The 21,980-nt window shown below is 35.3% G+C and overlaps 2 protein-coding genes and 1 long non-coding RNA gene across 10 annotated transcripts; 2 read left to right on the forward strand and 1 right to left on the reverse strand.

Moving 5' to 3' along the window:
* The first annotated feature begins 4,522 nt into the window (after nucleotides 1-4,522).
* On the forward strand, nucleotides 4,523-9,227 carry LOC131530290 (uncharacterized). Of its 3 annotated transcripts, XM_058760473.1 has the most exons (6): nucleotides 4,523-4,665; nucleotides 6,562-6,897; nucleotides 7,367-7,705; nucleotides 8,102-8,221; nucleotides 8,348-8,373; nucleotides 8,711-9,227. In XM_058760473.1, the coding sequence occupies exons 1-6, from the start codon at nucleotides 4,632-4,634 to the stop codon at nucleotides 8,768-8,770; spliced, it is 915 nt and encodes a 304-aa protein (XP_058616456.1). In that variant the 5' UTR covers nucleotides 4,523-4,631; the 3' UTR covers nucleotides 8,771-9,227. The 3 variants fall into 3 exon arrangements, with proteins under 3 accessions (XP_058616456.1, XP_058616454.1, XP_058616455.1); XM_058760471.1 differs by having other exon boundaries at nucleotides 8,102-8,373; XM_058760472.1 differs by having other exon boundaries at nucleotides 8,102-9,227.
* LOC131530302 (uncharacterized) lies at nucleotides 8,062-13,148 on the reverse strand. 4 transcript variants are annotated; one of them, XR_009268356.1, is made up of 5 exons: nucleotides 12,248-13,147; nucleotides 11,630-11,928; nucleotides 11,397-11,543; nucleotides 9,591-9,719; nucleotides 8,062-8,200 (listed from the first exon to the last, which is right to left on the reverse strand). It is a non-coding gene; the product is annotated as an uncharacterized LOC131530302 (long non-coding RNA). The 4 variants fall into 4 exon arrangements; XR_009268355.1 differs by lacking the exon at nucleotides 8,062-8,200 and having other exon boundaries at nucleotides 9,375-9,719; nucleotides 12,248-12,379; nucleotides 12,983-13,148; XR_009268357.1 differs by lacking the exon at nucleotides 8,062-8,200 and having other exon boundaries at nucleotides 9,375-9,719; nucleotides 11,630-11,918.
* A 3,362-nt stretch (nucleotides 13,149-16,510) lies between these two features.
* Nucleotides 16,511-21,822, forward strand: LOC131530292 (uncharacterized). Of its 3 annotated transcripts, none has more exons than XM_058760478.1 (6): nucleotides 16,511-16,787; nucleotides 17,946-18,281; nucleotides 18,496-18,834; nucleotides 19,076-19,186; nucleotides 19,737-19,771; nucleotides 20,033-21,822. In XM_058760478.1, exons 1-6 carry the CDS (start codon nucleotides 16,754-16,756, stop codon nucleotides 20,087-20,089), a joined length of 912 nt encoding a protein of 303 aa, XP_058616461.1. In that variant the 5' UTR covers nucleotides 16,511-16,753; the 3' UTR covers nucleotides 20,090-21,822. The 3 variants fall into 3 exon arrangements, with proteins under 3 accessions (XP_058616461.1, XP_058616460.1, XP_058616462.1); XM_058760477.1 differs by lacking the exon at nucleotides 16,511-16,787 and adding an exon at nucleotides 16,803-17,685; XM_058760479.1 differs by lacking the exon at nucleotides 16,511-16,787 and adding an exon at nucleotides 17,558-17,788.
* The last annotated feature ends 158 nt before the right edge of the window (nucleotides 21,823-21,980 follow it).

Consider the following 21,980-nt stretch of genomic DNA (forward strand, 5'->3'; position numbering starts at 1 on the left):
ACAATCAGTATTATTTGATGAGCAAAAAGAAGAACTTGGATGATTTGGTCTCTGTGCTTACAGTAGGCGACTGGATGCTAGTGATAGCGATGCAAGTAAAGTCTAGCAGATTTCTGATTTACTATCGATTTAATATTGAATGTCAAATTCAGAAGTCAATTATAATATGAAGTAATAATATTGTAGCGTCGTGCAACTTCCCAGAATAAATAGGCAGGAGACGGAGATCCGGGTAGAGTATCAGGAGGCGTCCAAACCAGGGGAAGATCTAGAAAATAATTTTTAGGGTGGCAAAGGGGTGGCATGGGGTCTATGAGGGGTGGCAACACCAAAGCAAGCCCCCATGCATAGTTTTTGGGGATTTATTGTTTGACGTGCACAGTTGTGCTCACAAATATTGCATTACCATTAAGTAATCATCTACTGTTTAAAATGAAAAAAAAAATAACATTTCAATATCCATCATGGCACCAAGTCAATACACAATATAAAAATCTTCAACAGGTTATAAATGTTTCTGAGCTTGTATCATTAAAGAAGACATTCTGTTATCACCAGAGGTGGGGATGTCTGTAATCACCCAGAACACTATCAATAGTCTAGCAACACCCCAGCAACCATCCAGAATATTCTAGCAACCAACTAGCAACACTTTAGCAAACATCTAGAACATCTAACTGACCAAACTATGTATGTTTCAAACTTTTCAATCTAGTTATTAAAGGTATTCTTAAATGCTTACAATTCAAATACACAGATGACTCTCCTGCCCAGTGAACACTCTTTCTCCGAGGGTTTTTTCAACTTTTCTTTTCCCCTCCAGTCTGAACTGACCACGAGCTCTCTTTGCCCCGCGCACACCTGGCCCCTCCCCCCAGCTAACTCAACTCAACTCAACTCAACTCAACTCAATTTTTATTTATAGAGCACTTTCAAAGCCATTAAAATGGACCAAAGTGCTGTCCATAATAATAGAAATACTAAAATGCATACAAACATGGAGTGACAAGACATAACAAATAGCCAACCATTCACAATTCTTCAACCCAATTAAACGCCAAAAGTTTGATAGAATAAATAGGTCTTCAAGTCCTTTTTAAAAATGTCCATACTTGACGATGATTTTAAGGATAACGGTAATACGTTATACGAGTGTAGGAGCCGCCACAGAAAAAGCACGGTCTCCACTGCGCCTCAACCGAGAGCGCGGAACAATTAGAAGCATATTTTGAGAGGAACGTAGATGACGTTGGGACTGGTAAGGAATTAACATGTCTTTTATATATTCAGGAGCCCGATTATGCAAAGCTTTATAGACAAACATTAGCACCTTGTATTGTATTCTATATTTTACAGGCAGCCAATGAAGGGATATCAATACAGGTGTTATGTGATCTCGTTTTTTAGTATTTGTCAAAATCCTTGCTGCAGCATTCTGGACATACTGAAGACGGGTAATCAAAGATTCACTTACGCCCAGATAGAGAGCATTACAATAATCCAACCTTGTAGAAACAAAAGCATGCAAAACAGTCTCCAAGTCATTTTTTGAAAGGATGGATTTCAGTTTAGACAATTTTCTTAACTAAAAAAAAGATGTTTTCACCACGCTATTAACTTGCCGATCAAAGCGGATTTCAGAATCAAAAAGTACACCAAGATTCTTCACGTAACTATTATTGGATAGAAGTCCATAACTTTCAATCAGGCCATTTCCAGACATTTTGTTCCCAAACACAATAAACTCAGACTTACTCTCATTTAGTTGTAAAAAATTATTTGCTAGCCATCCCTTTACCTCAGTCAGACACTTATAAAAATTAGCAAAAGATGTACAGCCATCACACTCCAAAGGAAAATACAATTGAAGATCATCAGCATACAAATGATAATTAATGTTTTATTGCCTAAAAATCGATGCCAAGGGTAACATATATAATGAGAATAAGGTCGGACCAAGAATTGATCCCTGCGGAACCCTCCAAGTGACAGTCGCAGATGACGAGAAATGATTTCCAATTTTAACTAAGCATGTCCTGTCCTGCAGGTAGGAAGAAAACCACTTAAGGGCTACCCCATTTATCCCAACATACTCTCTAAGACGTTCTATTAAAATCGCATGATCCAAAGTATCGAAAGCTGCAGTTAAATCCAACATCATTAAGGCAACACTTTTCCCGGAGTCAATACTTAACAAAATATCATTTGTAACCTTTAATAATGCTGATTCAGTGCTATGTTTGGTCCGAAAACCAGACTGAAAAGTATCCAATATATTGTTTCCACTCAAAAAATCAACAAGTTGATTGTGGACAGCTTTCTCTAAGAACTTATTCATAAAAGGTAATTTGGAAATAGGCCTAAATTTTTTTAATTCCTGTGAATCCAAATTAATTTTCTTTAAGACTGGTTCAATTACAGCTTGCTTAAACTCTAACGGTACAATACCATGAAATAAGCTACTGTTTATAATCGATAATATATTAGGACCAGTAGTGTCTATCACGTCCTTAAACAATCGGGACGGAAGAATGTCATGAAGAGAAGTAGTAGGCTTTAAATGCAATATTATATTTTTCAACTGTTCTAACTCCCTCAGACGCCTCCCCCATAGCACATAATAAAAGTTAAACACATTTACAATGGGGAGCAAACTATATATATATAATTTTATTATTATTATTACCAGGAGAGAGTCACATGACTCATTGAAAATTAATTGGATTAAAAGATATACATAAGATATACATATATACAGTGGTGTGAAAAGTGTTGGCCCCCTTCCTGATTTTTAAATTTTTTGCATATTTGTCACAAAAACACAATGGATTGCAAAATAAAGTAAACTGTGACATATTATACCCAACAATTCTTCATACAGTGGACTACCAGTAAAATTGATAAAAATTTGGGACCAAATTTGATTTGACACTTTGACTTCACCATGTTTTGTTTCATAACTTTTCTATCAAAGTTATCTGACGTTATCAAGATGGATTTGTTCTGAAAGTTTAACTCTTGAGTTCCTGTCATACCATTTTCTAAACTATAGCAAATAAACTGATAATGTGAGAAATTTTGAAGGTGTCTGAATAAATTTAGGTTTGACTGTAATTAATTTGTGATCAAGATGAATTTGCTCTGACACAGTTTACATTTTTGTCATATTTTATTACCATTTTCTAAACAACTATAGCAAAAAATCTGTGATAATGTGAGAAATGTTGAAGGTGTCTGAAAAAAATTTGGTTTGTTGCACAAAAATGCAGGTAAGCACAAAAAACAACAAAACAAAACAAGAACACTATTTTCTTAGAATGAAAAGGATGTTTAAGATGTATGTGTGTTTATTTGACAGAAAGTGCCATTAAAGCAAATGTGATTCACTCATAACAGCCAGAATCGGTGTTTGTTAAAAAAATTTAAATAATATTATTTATATATATATATATCTTTGAGTTTGTTATCAGAAATAACTGAACTAAAGTAACATTGAATAATTTAATGAGTGTCTTTATAAATTACTCAATGGTCAACCCCTGCAAAAACACATTGTAAATATAACATTAAAAACTCAAGAGAGGATACTTTAAATCTATTCTCCACAACACCAGCAATTGTAAAAAAGGTATTTGTGAGCATGTAAGAAGACCATTTGAAGTGCTTTTTTTTTTTTCTCCACAAGAGGGTGGATATTTCTTTTTTATCCACCATCTGCTGAGGTACTGGTGAGCTGCCCCCAAGTGGTCAGCTGATATGAATTACTTCAGATGATTATTTTTCAGTAGAGCTGTTTTGAGTGTGTGTCCCCTAATTTTCTCACTTTTGAAGCTTCTTTTTCAACATTGAATTTGTTGGATCTGGAAACCATTCAAACATGCTAAAACCTTAATGTGTGCTGTATTTTATATGTGAATATTCTCTGTAAAACAACTTTGAAATTAAATTTATTGTGATAAAATGCTATGTAAATACATTTTAGCACTTCTATTTATGTTTATACATTAACTAATAAATGGTAAATATGTTTTATATAAATTGTTTTTAATACAGTTACAATATAAATTCCAAATATTAATTTCTGGAAACAACATATACATTATTATCTAATAAAGTGTGTAAATTATGACAATGAATGACTACAACTTAAAGAAGCTCTTAGAGTTATTCAGTTAATCAGTTCACATTTGGTCCCCCCCCAATGTCTATACCATGGTTACGCCCTTGGCTCTGCATATGAAAGGGAGAGATTTCAGTTAAAACAAGAATTAGGATGGTTGGAAGTCGATAATATTTCTTTAAAAGTATTATTAGGAAACGGGCCAAAGCAATCAAGAGTACATGAAATATTATTTAAATACTTGAAAACACAGGAACCATAGATAGAATCTAGGTGTTTTTTTCCTCTTTACTTTTGTTTGTTTGTTTATATTTCTTTCTTCCAAATCTATGTACACTCCACACTCCAGATCAGTAGGTGGCGGTAATGCACCTTTTTGTGGGTTTGCCAAACCGCCATAAAACACCAGAAGAAGAAGACAGCCACTCGCCAGCAGAAGCGCGACATTTGAACGTGAATCCGACTTTTAAAATGTATTATTATTTTGTAAAAAAAAAATAATAATAAAAAAATGAAGCTTGCGGTGTTGTTTGTACTCGCACATGGTAAGACATTTTATGTTTTATTCTCTGTTGTCAGCTAAAAACGAAGCGTTTATCCAAAGCGACAGTTTTATTCACTCTGAGGGCGCTACATTATACAGTCAGTACATGACATCTATTAAAAACTAAATCATTACATAAATGTTGAAATCTATTAAATCGCTATATAAACTGATCAGTTTAATTTGTGATAGTGTAATTTGAGTCGCTTTGAATAAAAACTTATGCCAAATAGATAATATAAATGAATATAAAACCAAAAGTTACTATGTTTTCAAAGTAGTACGTTCCTCAAAATAAAACCAATATTTTGTAATTAATAGCACGATTTTCTTAAGTATTTTCATGAAATATAGTTATTTATAATCGTAATGGGAAATACGTTATTGTGAATTTGTAAAAATAAAGTAGGCTACTTGATGCTCGTTCATGATATTATGCTGATTATTAAGTTGTTCAAGATCATCCATGAGACTCGTGTATGTTTGCCAGATGACTGTGTAGGCTAAATCAGTTATGAACTTATGATGTTTGTTTTCATGTATTAATTTAATAATGTCACTCACAATCCTCAGGATCTGTAACGTTAGAAAACATGTTTTCTTTCTGCGGTAGTCGTTCACACCAAGAGCGATATAAATACACCAGTGAACTATAGCTGCTTTGGGGCAGACTATGATAACCTTCAAAGACGAGAGGAGTTTGGAGAATCTGTCGCTTATCTGTGATTTATCCGGATGAGTCAGTTTCAGTTTCTTGTTGTTCTCGCATTTACACGACTTTACCAGCAGATGTCCTCAGCATCCATGTTTCCAGTTCATCCAAACAGTGAATCTAACCCTAATCAAACACACCTGAAGCAGCCAAACTCCTCAAGATTGCGTGAAAATACACAGGCAGGTGTGCTGAAGCAGGTTGGAAATGAACTTTGCAGGATAGTGGGTTCCCATGAACAGAGTTGAAGATATAAATATATGCCTTGCCTCCAAGACTTATTAGTTTTGTAAATAAATATTTGTTATTGGTCTGTTTTATTGTTGTTGTACATTTATACGTTTATATACCGGTTTGAAGATGTATTAACTGTGACGTCCCTATTTCACTCTACTTTCCTGGTGAATCATTAGGCTTGTTTGAGATGAGCAAAATCTGCGCAGAACCGATCACCGGTGATCACCGCGAGGTGCATGCCGGTTAGAAAAGTGTCCGAGTTACGTCCGCCTTGCTCTGATGTCATGCTGACGTGTGCCAAAAAACTCGCGACGGCGAGGAGGCTGTGTCAGATTGAGCAGTCGCGTGCAGTTGCTCTCCACCGACTGCGCTGATCAAAAGCATGATGGGAAACGACTGACTGACGACACAGCTTAATGCTCATTGGTTCAGACAACCGTGATGCTGCGTTCTCTTCTAAAATGTTTTATTTTTTTTTAATCTGATTTCATGCTATTATGTATTTAAATTGTGCATGAATATTCCCAAACACTATAGTGCGATCTCTGTGTGAGATATGTTATTGTTGTCATAGTTTCTATAAAAATCTAAAATACATGTTTGAATTAAAATAAAAATTTATGATAAATCCGCCTTTTGTATGGAATTAAATAGCAAGCACTTTGAGTGTCTTGTTCATTATTTTTATATTCATATAAAAGCAACAGAACTGAAATGATATCATGTTTATCAGCAGCACAGCATATGAGTGAGAATAACGCGATATCTGCCTTTGATCTCGTAGGTATCTGTTCTTCTTCGAGAGCTCAGAACTGTCCGTCTTGACTGCGCTTATTTCACTCCTCCCCTCACTGCAGCCGCCTACTCTCCTTACATTTCAGGCGAGGCGAGGCGCATCTCAAACAAGCCTATTTTGTTTGGTTTATAATGAACTAATTTCTTCTCCAGGCGTTTCCAGTGTTGTTACTGATGGACTGTCAGCATTTGTGATGGATGGAGATTCAGTCACTCTACGCACTGATGTTAAAACAAACCATCGAGAATATATAAAATGGTATTTTAATGACACCAGAATCGCTCAAATGACTGGAGATCTCAGTTATATCTGTACAGATGTTCAGTGTAATGAAGGTACTGAGAGATTCAGAGACAGACTGAAGCTGGATCATCAGACTGGATCTCTGACCATCACAGACACCAGAAACATTGACTCTGGAGTTTATAAACTACGGATCACCATCAGCAGCAACATCAATGAAAAGATCTTCATTGTTGCTGTATATGGTGAGTCATCATGTTTAAAAGCAAGTCATTAACATTTAAAATTAGTGATATTTTTACAGATTTTTTTCTCATTACCTTTATGTTAATTCACATATAGTATAAAGATCATTTTGTCAAAAACATTTACTGTTGAAGTGGAATTTGTAGTTTTAAATATACATTTATTTCAGTATGCCTTAAAGTTAGTTAGTTATTGGTTGATTAGTTATTAATTTTATCAGTCTTGTTCTGATGAAGATGAAAGTTCTGATCGGTTTAAATCTATCTTATTATTATTTTATACTCAGTATTTTTTATAGTTCATTAGGAATTCAAAGTCAGGCAGATTTGATGAAAAATATGCATATTAGCTCAATTGTGGATAAATGCAGCTTTTTAGACAAAGTAAAGAGGGTTACACAGTTCTCTCATGTTATCTAGTGTTTTCCCTTCAAAAAGATCCTCCAGCAGCTGTCGGTTTGTGTTTCAGGTGTTTCTGCTGTTGAACGAGATAAAATGAAGAAAAAGTCAGTGAAGGAGGGAGAATCTGTCAGTTTTGATCCTGGTGAAATAAAAAAACAAAATAATTTGATGGCATGGTATTTTAACAACTCTCTCATCGCTGAAATCATTGGAAATCAGAGTAAAATCTGTACACATGATCAGTGTGAAGATGCTGATGAGAGATTCAGAGACAGACTGAAGCTGGATCATCAGACTGGATCTCTGACCGTCCTGAACACCAGAACCACAGACTCTGGAGATTATCAACTACAGATCAACAGCAGCAGAATCAGCATTATCAAGATATTCAGTGTTACTGTCACTGGTGAGTATCATTAGTCATTCCATCCACTTTACTTTGCAGTTTTAGAAAGCAAATTTAAACATATAAATCAACCCAGCAAATGTTTTAATTGTGGGCTGTTAGAAAAGGTGAGGTTTGACTCGATATGAAAAAATAGCAGATTACCTTCACATGCATGTCACATTTAGGATTTTACAGTTTTCAAGTCTAATGTTAATGAGAAAAATGTACAAAATTAGTCAGTTTCCCTGGTGATTCTTGTCGCCACATTTGCTGTTTGTCAAAACACACCAGATGATAATTTATTAAATAAATCAATATTGAACAGAAGACCTAGACAAGTGTAAATATCAGTCAGACGTATTGTTAAAGTTGATTATTGGTCAATCTCTAGTAATAATGACTGTCTGTCTTTAGCTGGTCCAGATTCAACTTCTGCTGCTGCTGCTGTTGTTGTTGTTGTTGCTGTTCTTCTGGTGGCTGTAGCTGCTGTGATTTACTATCATCAAAGGAAATCTACACAAGCAAGACAAAATGGCAAGCATTACATACAGCTGATTTTACAAGATGGAAAATTAAAATTGTATTTTAAAAGTGTATTTTTATTCGAATTAACCAAAGTAATCTGCTTAATTGAGTTTGTTGTTATTATTGTTCAAACAGATACAATGCGGCACAATCAAGATCAGGTGAGATATTGTGTGCACTGAATCTGATTGCAAAAAAAAAAAAAGAAATTGTGAATTTACAACCGATTCGGATCTGTGAGATCTGTAAGTCTCACAAGTGTAAGTGTGGCTGAATTGTATGTATGCATGTATGTGGTTTTATTCAGAAATCATTACATAGAAACACCAATATTTATATACATGTATTGACTTATTTAAGAGATCACTGATATTGTGCCCTTGTATTTCTTGAATGAAGAAAGAGGTTCTTTAGATTTACCAAACATCATGGAGAAAATAACATGTCATCAAACCTGATTATTTGTTTTACCTTTCATGAATGTGTGTTTTCTTACAGGGAAATGGTGTGGACTCAATTCCCTTAGCAGGAAGGGATTCCATTGATCACTGCTCATAATGGGACATTACAGTGGCATTATTTATTATTTTGGTAAAAATACTGCATTCAATTTACCTCAGAATTCAGAACAGGGATTGACTTCACACCCAAGTAGACTCTGGTTTCAGTACACAGCCAACATTTGTGTGTGGGGCCCATGTGGGTTTTACATGGGCTGAAAAAGTGGGCCCAAAATGGGATTTCATGTGGGATTGTTCTTGCCAACAGGTGGGCCCCAACTGGGCAACATGCACAAGACCCATCTTGGCCCCAGCTTTATTTTTTTATGTGGGTACTACAAGGTTACTACATGGGCTGAAATATGGGTTGTAAGTGGGTTTTGTCCACAGGTTCCATGTTGGCCCCGTGCAACATACCCATGTGGGTTTCATGCAGGATTTCCCTGGGCTTTAGGTGGGGCCCAACTAGAGATGATATGCAAAACCCATCTGGGTTCCATCTAAATATGGGTTGTAAGTGGGTTTGTCCACAGGTTCCATGTTGGCCCTGTGCAGCTTACCCATGTGGGTTTTATGCAGGATTTCCCTGGGTTTTCAGTGGGGCCCAACAAGAGATCATATGCAATACCCATTTGGGAGTTAGGGTGCGCCCAACAAGACAATATGCTTAAAATTTCAAGTTTATTGAAACTACCCATCATATTATGCTATATTCTGACACCTAATTGTTCAAATTAATGTAACTGTTAAAGTTAGCACAAATTTTGAACCTGTATTTGAACCAGTGTTTACTGAAAGCTTTGAACATTTGCACAAGAAAAAAAAAACTGGGGACAGTTAGAAGCAGCAGCAACTATACATTTTTCAGTACTGCTTACACTGCAGACAGACATTTGTGCATTCTAGACACCCTCAGTCCTCCTTTGTCTCTTGTACCAATTTTGAGAGTTCCCCCTCAGCTTCTTGCCGGTTGACCTTTGACATCAGTGCAGTCTTCTTAAGAGCCTCTGCAAAACAAATATTTATTAATTTTTTTTTAGATATACAGCTATACAAGATAACATTAGATTAGCACTTTTGTGCTTAGCTGAATCATGGTTATACTAAAATGATTTAAAAAAAAAGAAAGGACATTTTAAAAATTTTCAGGAAGACGATGTATGAGGATGCTGCCCTCCCCTACAGTAAGGAAAACAACAGAGTAAAAACCAAAGTGTTTATGCCATTCAACTTTTCTAGGATGCGTTTAGTAAACGTGAAATATTATGCCACTTGCACGTTAAAATGCCATATGAAATAACTTCTACTACGGATAAGAAAAAACAACTTAAATTGGAATGGTCAATGTATTGGAATGTCACTGGAAGGGCAAATTACTACAGAATTACTGTTTATTCAGACAATTCTGATTTCAATTTGTAATGATAAAATCAGCTTATAATGTATGCATATGCATTTTAGATATTTTTCTGTTAGGTAGTTTCTCATGTTCAGATTCTCTGACATGGACGGAATAGATTGACAAAATAATGCATAAGTTTTTTTGTGAGGCACCATTGACCTCCAAAGTATGAAAAAATAATATGAAGTCCATAGTACCCCACAACCATTTTCAAAATATCTTTTGTGTTGAGCAGAATAATGAAATTCATACAGGTTTGGAGCAACTTGAGGGTGAGTAAATGACGACAAGTTAGAGCTGCATGATTCTGGATGCATAGAGAATTCCAATTTTTAGTTTCAGACATCACGATTCTGAACAGACAACTAAAAATAAAAATGTAATTTACTAGAAGCTCTGACAAAATGTTAATGGCTGCAGTCTATTTAAAATGTTTAATCTGGAATGAATTAAAACAATTCATTCAACTGCCACAGCAGTTTTGATATGTAAAAAAATCAAATATTTCTAGAGAAACCTGAAAATGTGCATCTGCGCCAATTCAACCTGACAAGAGCTTGAGAGGTGAAGAGATGAGAAGGATGGCAGATAATTGCCAAATGCTGATGAGAAAAGCTTGTTGCATTAAACAAAAAAATTTAGACTGTAAAGGTTCTTCAGCTAAATATTTAGTTAAGGGTATGAATACTTATTTTAGTTTTTTATTTTTAATACATTTACGAAGTTGTGACAATTCTGTTTTTGCTTTGTCAATATGGTGTATGGAGTGTAGATTGATGTGGAAAAAAAGTAATTTAAAGCAGTTTAACAAGGCAGCAGCATAACAAAATGTGATTTTTTTTTTTTTTTTGGCAAGGCACTGTATATGTGTCCCCATATATTTCTGATAATATTTGTAGAGAAACATAACACTTAATTCAGAATCATAATTATACATTCTATTAAAGGGATAGTTCATTCAAAAATGAAAATTCTGTCATCATTCACTCACCCTTATGTTGTTCCAAATGGTGGTAAATAGACAGTTAACGGGCCCCACTGATTTCCACAGTAATTTTTTCTTTTCCTACTACTGTATGGAAGTCAATGGCTACTATGAACTGTTTGGTTATCAACATTCTTCAAAATATCTTTTTGTCTTCAACAGAAGAAAGAACTTCATACAGGTTTGAAAAAACATAAGGGTGCTGAAGGGTAAATGATGGTAGAACTTTCCTTTTGGGGTGAACTGTCCCTTTAAGTAAACATCCTCACATATCACAAAAGGTCTGTGAATCCATACCAGAAGTGGCAGTGCAGTGTAGCAGATAAAGGACAATCCTCCTCCAAATGGCCAGTAATAAAGCTGCAGTCACAGGGGCTGGCGATGAGGTTGCTAGCAGGCGTTCTCACTACTGGTTGCCTTCACAGCGAATCAGGATTCTTGCTGCTAAATAAAAACATTTGGGAGGCAAAAGACTAAATATAAATTAAATCCATACATACAAACAAATATGAATGAGAAACAGAGCCTACTTTTTTTCCATTGTGTATGTTTATCTACGGCTGATCACGTGAGCTCTACCGTCTTCTTTCCTATTGGCTATTGCTCCCGAAAGTCGCTCTTCATTTGCATAAAGTTGAATGATTCTGAACTTTGTCGCGTCGCTGGACACGCCCCATCCAGTCACCAACGGCCTCTGTCGCCAGAAATCGCCAGCTCTCCATTGAAATGAATGGGATCGTGTTGCCTTGTCGTTGCGTGTCGCTTGTAGTGTGAACGGGGCTTCAGCTGGATCCTTGGTGAATCTGGAGTAGGATGGGGCTGACGAGTCCTTAAAAAGAAAGATTTTTATTATTATTATTTTAACCATTCCTTTAAAACAATCTTAAACAAAATGTATTTAAATTGTACTGCCATTTGCCATTATGCACAATTTAGACAACATAAATTGTCAGCTTTGAAACTGTTAGTAACGATTGAAAATTTAAACATAAACCTAATGCATGACAATCTCATCAGAAAAATGTGAATCCCCAAAAGAAAGACAAAGAGGATTCACAAAAATGGACCCTTTCCATAGATATCATAGCAAGGTAAACACAACTGTAGCTTACAAAAAAAGCCAATTTGTACACCACAATCAAACCTACCTTCAAATAATTTTCCCTGCAGCTGCATTTATCCTGATAAGACACATCTGAAGGTTGTGATGTTCCCCAGTGAATGAAATAAAGGACTGATGATGGCGACAAGTTCTGTTTCTCTTTCTTTGTGCCCCGTACCTCAGAGGAAGAAAGACAACAGGAGGGAAAAAAAGTTACTCACATTTTCTATCACCAGTGGGGAAATGTCTTACAAATGTACTTATAATGATTAGAATCATACTTAATACTACAGATATTAATCCCAATGTGAGGTCTAGAAACGGTTAAAACTGAGTAACATCTTACTGTCGTCTCTGTGTTTGGCGCCTAGCTGTTTTCCCTGAAAAACGTGTGCTTGATTTAAAATGTAAACCAATATCTTATCATTAGCCGTTATCAGTATTTGAAGAGGTGAAAAGAGAAAGAAAAAATACTCAGAAACGGTCATCACAACAAATATAACATTTCTCAAATATCCTTTAGATTCCAGTGTCTCCGAGTGTAAATTGCAGTTTTCTCATTCACTTTACTTATTCCGATGCTCCTTTACTTCTCACGAGTTTGAGTTTTAAACTAATTTAGCTGACATTAATACAAACACACAGCAAACTCAGACGCTGCTTTGAAATACATAATTTACTAGTCAGCGCTAATACGCTAATCGCAATTTTAGACCCTCACTAAATTATGGACAAAAAAAAAATAACTTTACTATGGTTTGACTGAAAAATGTTTTGTTACCTGATATCGCCATGTTTGCAGGACCACATCCAGTCTGTGTTCACAGTCCAGCTTCTGTTCTCCATTGACATGCCACAACTCAAATTAATTTAAAATAAGACAGGCACATAACCGGAATTGACCGCGTAATCTCGCAGTCAAGCACATCACCAAACTGACGTATTTTAAAATGTACTAGTAAGAAGGCGTGCACTTTTGTCATTGGCCAGTTTCGTGGATGACAGTCAGATTAACCAATCATGATGAGAGCAACCAGGTGAAACAACCAATTGCAATTGTTTCAGAGTGGTAACGAAAGTAAAGAGTTTTTATTTATTTTTTAATCATTATTAAAGAAACATGTGCATTGTTTTATTGTTTTAGGCTGTATTATTTGATAAATTGGTCAAATAGTGTTCTGATGACAGTGTATGAATAAAAGTTCAATAATGCATGGTAAACTGTAGGCACACACACACACACACACACAATTGTAAATCCTCACAAAATCTCACTGCTCTTTTGAGATTAAAACTGCATCCATTATAATTATTGTTACTAATGATAATAATTATATTTGTACATTTACATTTGGATTTTTGAAGAGGTGTTTTGATCAAAATATCATAAAATGCTAATAAATAAAATATTAATGATCATAATAATTCAAGGCAGATATTTCTTGTTAATGACATGACACTGATTCAACAGATATTTTAATTGTCTTTTTTTTTGTAATGATTTGTTTTTGTTAAAATAATTTTTCAATGATTTGGCAATAAACTTTATATCAACACTGTGTCAACGTTAAAACAGCAACTGACATTATTTCAATCATATTTCAACTTTGAAGGTCGGTCATGTGCCGACTAGACTGAAAAGAAAAGTCTGTACTGTTGGTCCAAAAAGAAAACTCAAGACAAAACACAATATGCTAACTGAATGAAAGGGCACTTTATTCTGAACTCCTGTATCATGCTGCAAATACAATTTCTGGATTTACATTGGATTTTCCCATCAGAAACATGAATTTCCATTCTATCTTTCTTCGCTTGGGCTATTTCATTATCTGTTACTAACCAACTGACCATAAAACTCTGGAGTACTTCTGTGGAATCAGGCAGCTGTTGCTAGGGGTTTGAGTTCTGCATCTCAAAGCCACTATAATCCCATTAGTTTGATAGATAATTAGCCTTCTGTAACCCGTTCTTCATATTGCACAATGACCGTTTTCTGGATATTTTGAACCATTTAGATTTTGAAATAACTATATGGAGATAAGCATGTGCTTTGCAGGCCATTGCTGATGGCACACTGGGTTTAATTTCATTTGTCTATTCCAGGGCTGCGTTTCCCAAAAGCATCGTAAGCTTAAGATGATCGTAGCTCCATTGGTTTCAATGGGTCTACGATGTACTTAAGCTTACGATCCTTTTGGGAAACGCAGCCCAGGGCTCTTCAACTCCTGACTCGATCATGAACTCTTCCAACAATCCTAAATGTACTGTTGAGTTTAGTTCTATCTCTAACCAAACACACCAAACAAGCTAATCACAGTGTTCAAAATTATTTGTGAATTAGAGACAGGTGTGTTTGTTGAAATTAAAGTATGCTATACACCGGCCCTCCAGGTCTGGAGTTGCCTTTTCACCTTATGTAGCCCCGCCCCTTTTTAGTGCTGTGTTTGCCATCTTCTGTGATCAGACAGATTTATAAATGAACCGCTTGTTTTAAAATCGTCCTGGTCTACTGACATTTGTCAAGACATTTGCTTTAAACATTACAATGTTTAGGATAAATTTCGTTAACTCTACAATACATAAAACCACTTTACCAGCTAAATAACTTAGACAGCGATGCCATAGAAATATACAGAGCTACCGCACAAGTTCAAAGACAATATTCTGAAGATGGTGACGCGCTTGTTTCTCTGGAGAATAAAGTCAATACCGTACTCACATAGATCCCAAACACACTGCCAATCTGTACCTATTCGTGTACAGCCTAGGGCCCATGTAGTCAGCCTATATAGGACTGATTATGTTTGCTCATGTCTTATCCAGAATGCTTATGTCTTACCCAAGAGGGCCCCATATTAATGATCTTCGGTAGTTCGGATTAGTTCGGATCTTACTGACTCTTTCCTTTGATCTCGTTCATCAAAATGAACAAATCTTTATTCAAGTCATTTCAATCATTTAAGTGGCGTTAAATATTACATTTTACCAGCCAAATTCCCCGAAGACATCCACCTACACAATCTTGATCATATTCCAAATTAGGAAATCATTATAATGCAGCCAAATATACTTTATGGGGAACATAAATAATTACTTTACCTTCATTCATTTGTCACATGACAGACATAATGTACAGATCATTCATGAATGACCCATCACCCCATATGTATTTCCCCATTCACAACCCATACAGAGATTACCCATGTGGGTACTACCTTGAGCCCATGTAGCCAACTTATATGGGACTGATTGTGTTTGCCCAAGTTTTACTCATGTGGTTTGACCAAGAGGGCCCCATATGCGTTTCCCCATTCTGAACTCATATAGACGTTGCCTATGTGGGTTTTACCTTGGGCCAGTGTAGGCAGCCTATATGGGATTGATTGTATTTGCCCACGTCTAACCCATTGGTTAAACCCATATGGGCCCCATTTGTGTTGCCCATTTCGAGCCCATGCACTCATTTCCCATTTGTGACCCAACTAGGACCCACATAGGGAGCCCATCTGTTTTTGACCACGTGGGACCTACTTAGCTGACCCAAGTGGACCCCAGATAAGATGCCCATTTTGGGACCATGCCCACTTGGTACCCATGTAGACCCAGCATAAACCATGTGGGGCCCACATATACATGTTGGCTGGGTGGTGAGCTGCCACAAAGTGTTAAACTGATATGAATTACTTCAGATGACTCTGTAGAGCTGTTTTGAGTGTGTGTCCCCCTAACTAATTTTCTCACTTTTGAAGCTTCTTTTTCAACTTTGCATTTGTTGAATCTGGAAACCATTCAAACATGCTAAAACCTTAATGTGTGTTGTATTTTATATGTGAATATTCTCTGCAAAACAACTTTGAAATTATATTTATTGTGATAGAATGCTATGTAAATAAATTTGAGCACTTCTATTCGTGTTTATACATTAACTAATAAATGGCAAATATGTTTTTATATAAATTGTTTTTAATACAGTTACAATATAAATTCCAAATATTAATTTCTGGAAACAACATATACATTATTATCTAATAAAGTGTGTAAATTATGACAATGAATGACTACAACTTAAAGAAGCTCTTAGAGTTATTCAGTTAATCAGTTCACATTTGGTCCCCCCCCAATGTCTATACCATGGTTACGCCCTTGGCTCTGCATATGAAAGGGAGAGATTTCAGTTAAAACAAGAATTAGGATGGTTGGAAGTCGATAATATTTCTTTAAAAGTATTATTAGGAAACGGGCCAAAGCAATCAAGAGTACATGAAATATTATTTAAATACTTGAAAAACACAGGAACCATAGATAGAATCTAGGTGTTTTTTTTCCTCTTTACTTTTGTTTGTTTGTTTATATTTCTTTCTTCCAAATCTATGTACACTCCACACTCCAGATCAGTAGGTGGCGGTAATGCACCTTTTTGTGGGTTTGCCAAACCGCCATAAAACACCAGAAGAAGAAGACAGCCACTCGCCAGCAGAAGCGCGACATTTGAACGTGAATCCGACTTTTAAAATTTATTATTATTTTGTAAAAAAAAAATAATAATAAAAAAATGAAGCTTGCGGTGTTGTTTGTACTCGCACATGGTAAGACATTTTATGTTTTATTCTCTGTTGTCAGCTAAAAACGAAGCGTTTATCCAAAGCGACAGTTTTATTCACTCTGAGGGCGCTACATTATACAGTCAGTACATGACATCTATTAAAAACTAAATCATTACATAAATGTTGAAATCTATTAAATCGCTATATAAACTGATCAGTTTAATTTGTGATAGTGTAATTTGAGTCGCTTTGAGTAAAAACTTATGCCAAATAGATAATATAAATGAATATAAAACCAAAAGTTACTATGTTTTCAAAGTAGTACGTTCCTCAAAATAAAACCAATATTTTGTAATTAATAGCACGATTTTCTTAAGTATTTTCATGAAATATAGTTATTTATAATCGTAATGGGAAATACGTTATTGTGAATTTGTAAAAATAAAGTAGGCTACTTGATGCTCGTTCATGATATTATGCTGATTATTAAGTTGTTCAAGATCATCCATGAGACTCGTGTATGTTTGCCAGATGACTGTGTAGGCTAAATCAGTTATGAACTTATGATGTTTGTTTTCATGTATTAATTTAATAATGTCACTCACAATCCTCAGGATCTGTAACGTTAGAAAAACATGTTTTCTTTCTGCGGTAGTCGTTCACACCAAGAGCGACTATAAATACACCAGTGAACTATAGCTGCTTTGGGGCAGACTATGATAACCTTCAAAGACGAGAGGAGTTTGGAGAATCTGTCACTGCTTTGTGACTTATCCGAATGAGTCAGTTTCAGTTTCTGTTGTTCTCGCATTTACACGACTTTACCAGCAGATGTCCTCAGCATCCATGTTTCCAGTTCATCCAAACAGTGAATCTAACCCTAATCAAACACACCTGAAGCAGCCAAACTCCTCAAGATTGCGTGAAAATACACAGGCAGGTGTGCTGAAGCAGGTTGGAAATGAACTTTGCAGGATAGTGGGTTCCCATGAACAGAGTTGAAGATATAAATATATGCCTTGCCTCCAAGACTTATTAGTTTTGTAAATAAATATTTGTTATTGGTCTGTTTTATTGTTGTTGCACATTTATACGTTTATTTACCGGTTTGAAGATTTATTAACTGTGACGTCCCTATTTCACTCTACTTTCCTGGTGAATAATTTTGTTTGGTTTATAATGAACTAATGTCTTCTCCAGGTGTTTCCAGTGTTGGTGCTGATGGACTGTCAGCATTTGTGATGGATGGAGATTCAGTCACTCTACGCACTGATGTTGAAACAAAACAACAAGAAGATATAAAATGGTATTTTAATGACACCAGAATAGCTCAAATGACTGGAGATCTCAGTGATATCTGTACAGATGTTCAGTGTAATGAAGGCACTGAGAGATTCAGAGACAGACTGAAGCTGGATCATCAGACTGGATCTCTGACCATCACAGACACCAGAAACATTGACTCTGGAGATTATGAATTAAAGATCATCAGCATCAGAAGAAGCATTGAAAAGACTTTCAGTGTTATTGTTCATGGTGAGTCATTTAATACATTTATCCATTTGACATTTCAGTTTGATTTAAAACCTTTTTTTCTCCTATCATCTGTTTTTATGAGGTGTTTGTTTGAATGAGAATTTGATGTAAAATAAGTTTATAAAATGTGCACAAAACAGAGATACATGTTGCTTTTTAAAGAGGGTGAATATCCATAAATATTCTTCCAGTCAGCTGTTGGATTGTGTTTCAGGTGTTCCTGCTGCTGAACGAGATGAAATGAAGAGAAAGTCAGTGAAGGAGGGAGAATCTGTCACTTTAGATCCTGGTGTCATGAAAAACACAAATGATTTGATGACGTGGCATTTTAATGACCTCTGCATCGCTGAAAACAGTGAAGAACCCAGAAAGATCTTCACAGATGTTCAGTGTAAAGATGGCGATGAGAGATTCAGAAACAGACTGAGACTGGATCAACAGACCGGATCTCTGACCATCATGAACATCACAATCACAGACTCTGGAGTTTATGAGCTAAAGATCATCAACAGCAGTTTCAGCATCATTAGGAGCTTCAGTGTTACCGTCACTGGTGCGTGTCATTTAGTTTAGTTCCCTCAAACCAGTATTTATTATTATTTTTTCTTCATTGTGTTTGAAAAAGTGAGCTTTGACTAAGTATCAAATGGAGTGGAACATTTCTGGAATTCTTTCAAAAATTTCTGAAAGTTTCCAAAATTGAATGAATTGGAAAAGTGTAAATACTTCAAAAACACATTGGTAAAAATAATTGCTCTTTAGTAATCATGACGGTTTCTCTTTATCTGTTTCAGATTCAGGTCTGTCTTTGGCTGCTGTAGCAGGAATATGTGCTGCTGCTGTTGGAGTTCTGCTGCTAGTGACTGTAACTCTTTGTTTACTGTATCGTTCAGTAGGAAGGAAAGGTGAGCATTACATTTAACGATGGGAAGTCTGATTCTTTTCTGGGAACTGGTTCTTTCAGACCATCTGTTTCCATAACCTGGTGTAAAACACTTTTTTTTTTTTTTTTTTTAAAGAGATCACCAGTTTGTATACATCAATACTACGGATGTACCAATCACTTTTTTTTGCACCCCAAATTTGGGTCATTTAATATCCATTCCATCATGATCCGATACATATATTTTCTTAGTGTTAGGTGCACACTTAAAGTACATTTTAGTTGTTATAATGAATCCGATGTATACAGGGCAATGCATATATTTCTGTAAAGGCAAAAAGTAACAAAAGTTAATGTAATCTGATTATGAGCATTAGAAAATGTAATATACTCTGATTACAAGTACTTGCTTTTTGGAGTCTGATTATGTAATACAGATTACATGTAATCAGTTACTACCCAGATCTGATTACACATACAGCTGAATTAACAAGATGTAAATTATGTGTAAATATTTTTTTAAAGATTACTCTAATTAACCAAAGTAATGTTTGTTATTGTTGTTTAAACAGACAGCATCATTAAACAGATGCAGCACAATGATCAGGTAAGATACTATGAGCACTGAGTTTGTCTACAAAAAAAATCAGAATTAGATCTGCACGTGGATTCATTTTATATTATATAATTACAATATTTTATTTAATTATATTATTATCAGAATTATATTAAATGTTTTTGTTTGTTTTTTTAAGTGGAACGGCGCCAATATTTTTGGCCACAACTGTATATTACTTCCTATTTTTGTGAAGGTGAATAGTTTGTCTTTTTTCATTTTTTAACCTACTGTGAATCTGTTTTCTTTCAGGCGAATGGTGTTAATGATTTGTCACCTAATCAGAGTGACATTCCACTGATGCTCTAGTGACGAACACTACCAATGACTTGTCCCCTAATCACATTGAGATTGAGCCTGCGGCTGCCAGTGAGATTTAACATTATTCATTATTTTGATACGTTCGTGGAAATGAAGAGAGGATGGGAAACGAGAGAGATTTTGTCATTTCCAATTCTCTCTTCATCATAAGACAATCTCTTGTTGCTCAGAAAATAGTGCCATCATACCAAGATTTTAGGAGTTAGGAGTCAACACACTAGTTTCTAGAACTACATTGTAAGATTTATGAATGCCAGTTATTTTGTTTCGTTTGGGGACATTCACTTATAGCTTGAACAGCTGCAACAGAAAAGAGCATGTACACAAATGTGCTCTTTTCCAAGACCGCTGTAAGTCAAACAACAGGTATTGCGGTTTAGTCTGTACTACTGACGCCGTAAGTGTTGTTTAATTGATATTGATGTTAATTGAAAAGACTGATATTATGTTGTTAATGTACCGAGCATTTTTTTTTTTTTTTTAATCTTAATGGCAGCTTGCTGGATAAAATCAACCATCTTTATACTAGAACACCAAACCAGAGTTAAAAATCATATCACCATTATTGAAAAAAATGTATCACGATACATATTGATATTGAATTATTGTCCAGCCCTTGGTTTTATTAGTGACAATTTCTCAATATTTTTTTATACAACATTGAACCACAATTTCTTTAATAAAATACACACACTATTTTTAATTATCACCTTAAGTTTTTAAATGAAAATTACAAGACCCAGGTTATTATTTATTTATTTTTTGCAGTGCACTGAGAGTGTTTATTATGTTCCATGCCTTTATGAATATAATGTGGGTTGTGCTTGAATGATGAAAACACCGGGGCCCGGTTTCACAGACAGGGTTTAGACTAAACCAGGATTAGGCCATAGTTCAATTAGGACATTTAAGTCATTTTTATAAACATGCTTAGAAAAAAAAAACATTACTGGTGAGCATCTTGAGACAAAACAAAGGCACTGATATATTTTAAGATCAGTCAGTGCAAGTTTATCTCAGTGAAACCAGGGGCTAATCTTTGAAATGTGAAAAGGAATCACAGTGAAACAATAACATATTTTTGTTTGGTATGTGCTGAACAAGACAACACTTTTTAAAGCATACTGTACCCCTATGTATACTGCCCATTTGTGGCGGCATTATAGAAAGCGCATCATGCAGAGACTTAATGTAGCTTATGATGATGGTATGCGATTGCTGCTTAAGGTGCCACGATGGAGCAGTGCAAGACAAATGTTTGTCAGTGCTGGTGTGCCTACCTGCGCTGCTGTGATGCGTAATCTCATGTATGTATGTGTAGATAATCAGAATCTGTAAATAGTATCATTTTAACACTGACGAACTCGGCACTAAGGCTTTTTTCAAATATGTGGAATCATTGGCGTTTTAGTAAATATGACACACGTAAATATGAGATATTGTGGATTCTGTGTATTTGTAAGTTGTTATTGTCGTGTCTTTGTTTGGTCCGAGTGTGTCCTTAATAAAGTTTTGATGATATGGTCTTTGCGAACGTGATATTTTATGAAGTGCTGCTGATTAGTTTAGCTCACTGCCACATTTTCATTTTTATTTTATTTTATTGTTTTTGTGTGTATGCATGAATCATCTGATTTTGTATTTTTGTACATTTTTATACATTTTATACAACTTGAAAGATTTGTTTTCTGCAATAAATGTCAAACATTTGATTAACTCAACAGCTGGAATCTGTGAGTTTGTATTCAGAAATAACTGAACTAACTTACACCGAGTTATTAGAGGAATCACTGTGTCTGTATATTGTGTAATTAACTTTCAACTTCAAAAGTATTTATTTTTAGAATCAGTCAATTCCTGGTTTTGACTCTAGAGGACG

Source organism: Onychostoma macrolepis, chromosome 22 (assembly GCF_012432095.1).
Source record: "Onychostoma macrolepis isolate SWU-2019 chromosome 22, ASM1243209v1, whole genome shotgun sequence".
In the NCBI taxonomy this organism is placed as follows: domain Eukaryota; kingdom Metazoa; phylum Chordata; class Actinopteri; order Cypriniformes; family Cyprinidae; genus Onychostoma; species Onychostoma macrolepis.

Excerpts from the sequence above, each read along its gene's own strand:
- LOC131530290 (XM_058760471.1), top strand. The coding sequence starts at position 4,632 with ATGAAGCTTGCGGTGTTGTTTGTACTCGCACATG. Across the intron at positions 4,666-6,561 it reads GTTGTTTGTACTCGCACATG|GCGTTTCCAGTGTTGTTACT; the intron begins GTAAGACATTTT and ends TTTCTTCTCCAG. Across the intron at positions 6,898-7,366 it reads CTTCATTGTTGCTGTATATG|GTGTTTCTGCTGTTGAACGA; the intron begins GTGAGTCATCAT and ends TTTGTGTTTCAG.
- LOC131530292 (XM_058760477.1), top strand. The coding sequence starts at position 17,577 with ATGTCCTCAGCATCCATGTTTCCAGTTCATCCAAACAGTGAATCTAAC. Across the intron at positions 19,187-19,736 it reads TCGTTCAGTAGGAAGGAAAG|ACAGCATCATTAAACAGATG; the intron begins GTGAGCATTACA and ends TTGTTTAAACAG. Across the intron at positions 19,772-20,032 it reads AGATGCAGCACAATGATCAG|GCGAATGGTGTTAATGATTT; the intron begins GTAAGATACTAT and ends GTTTTCTTTCAG.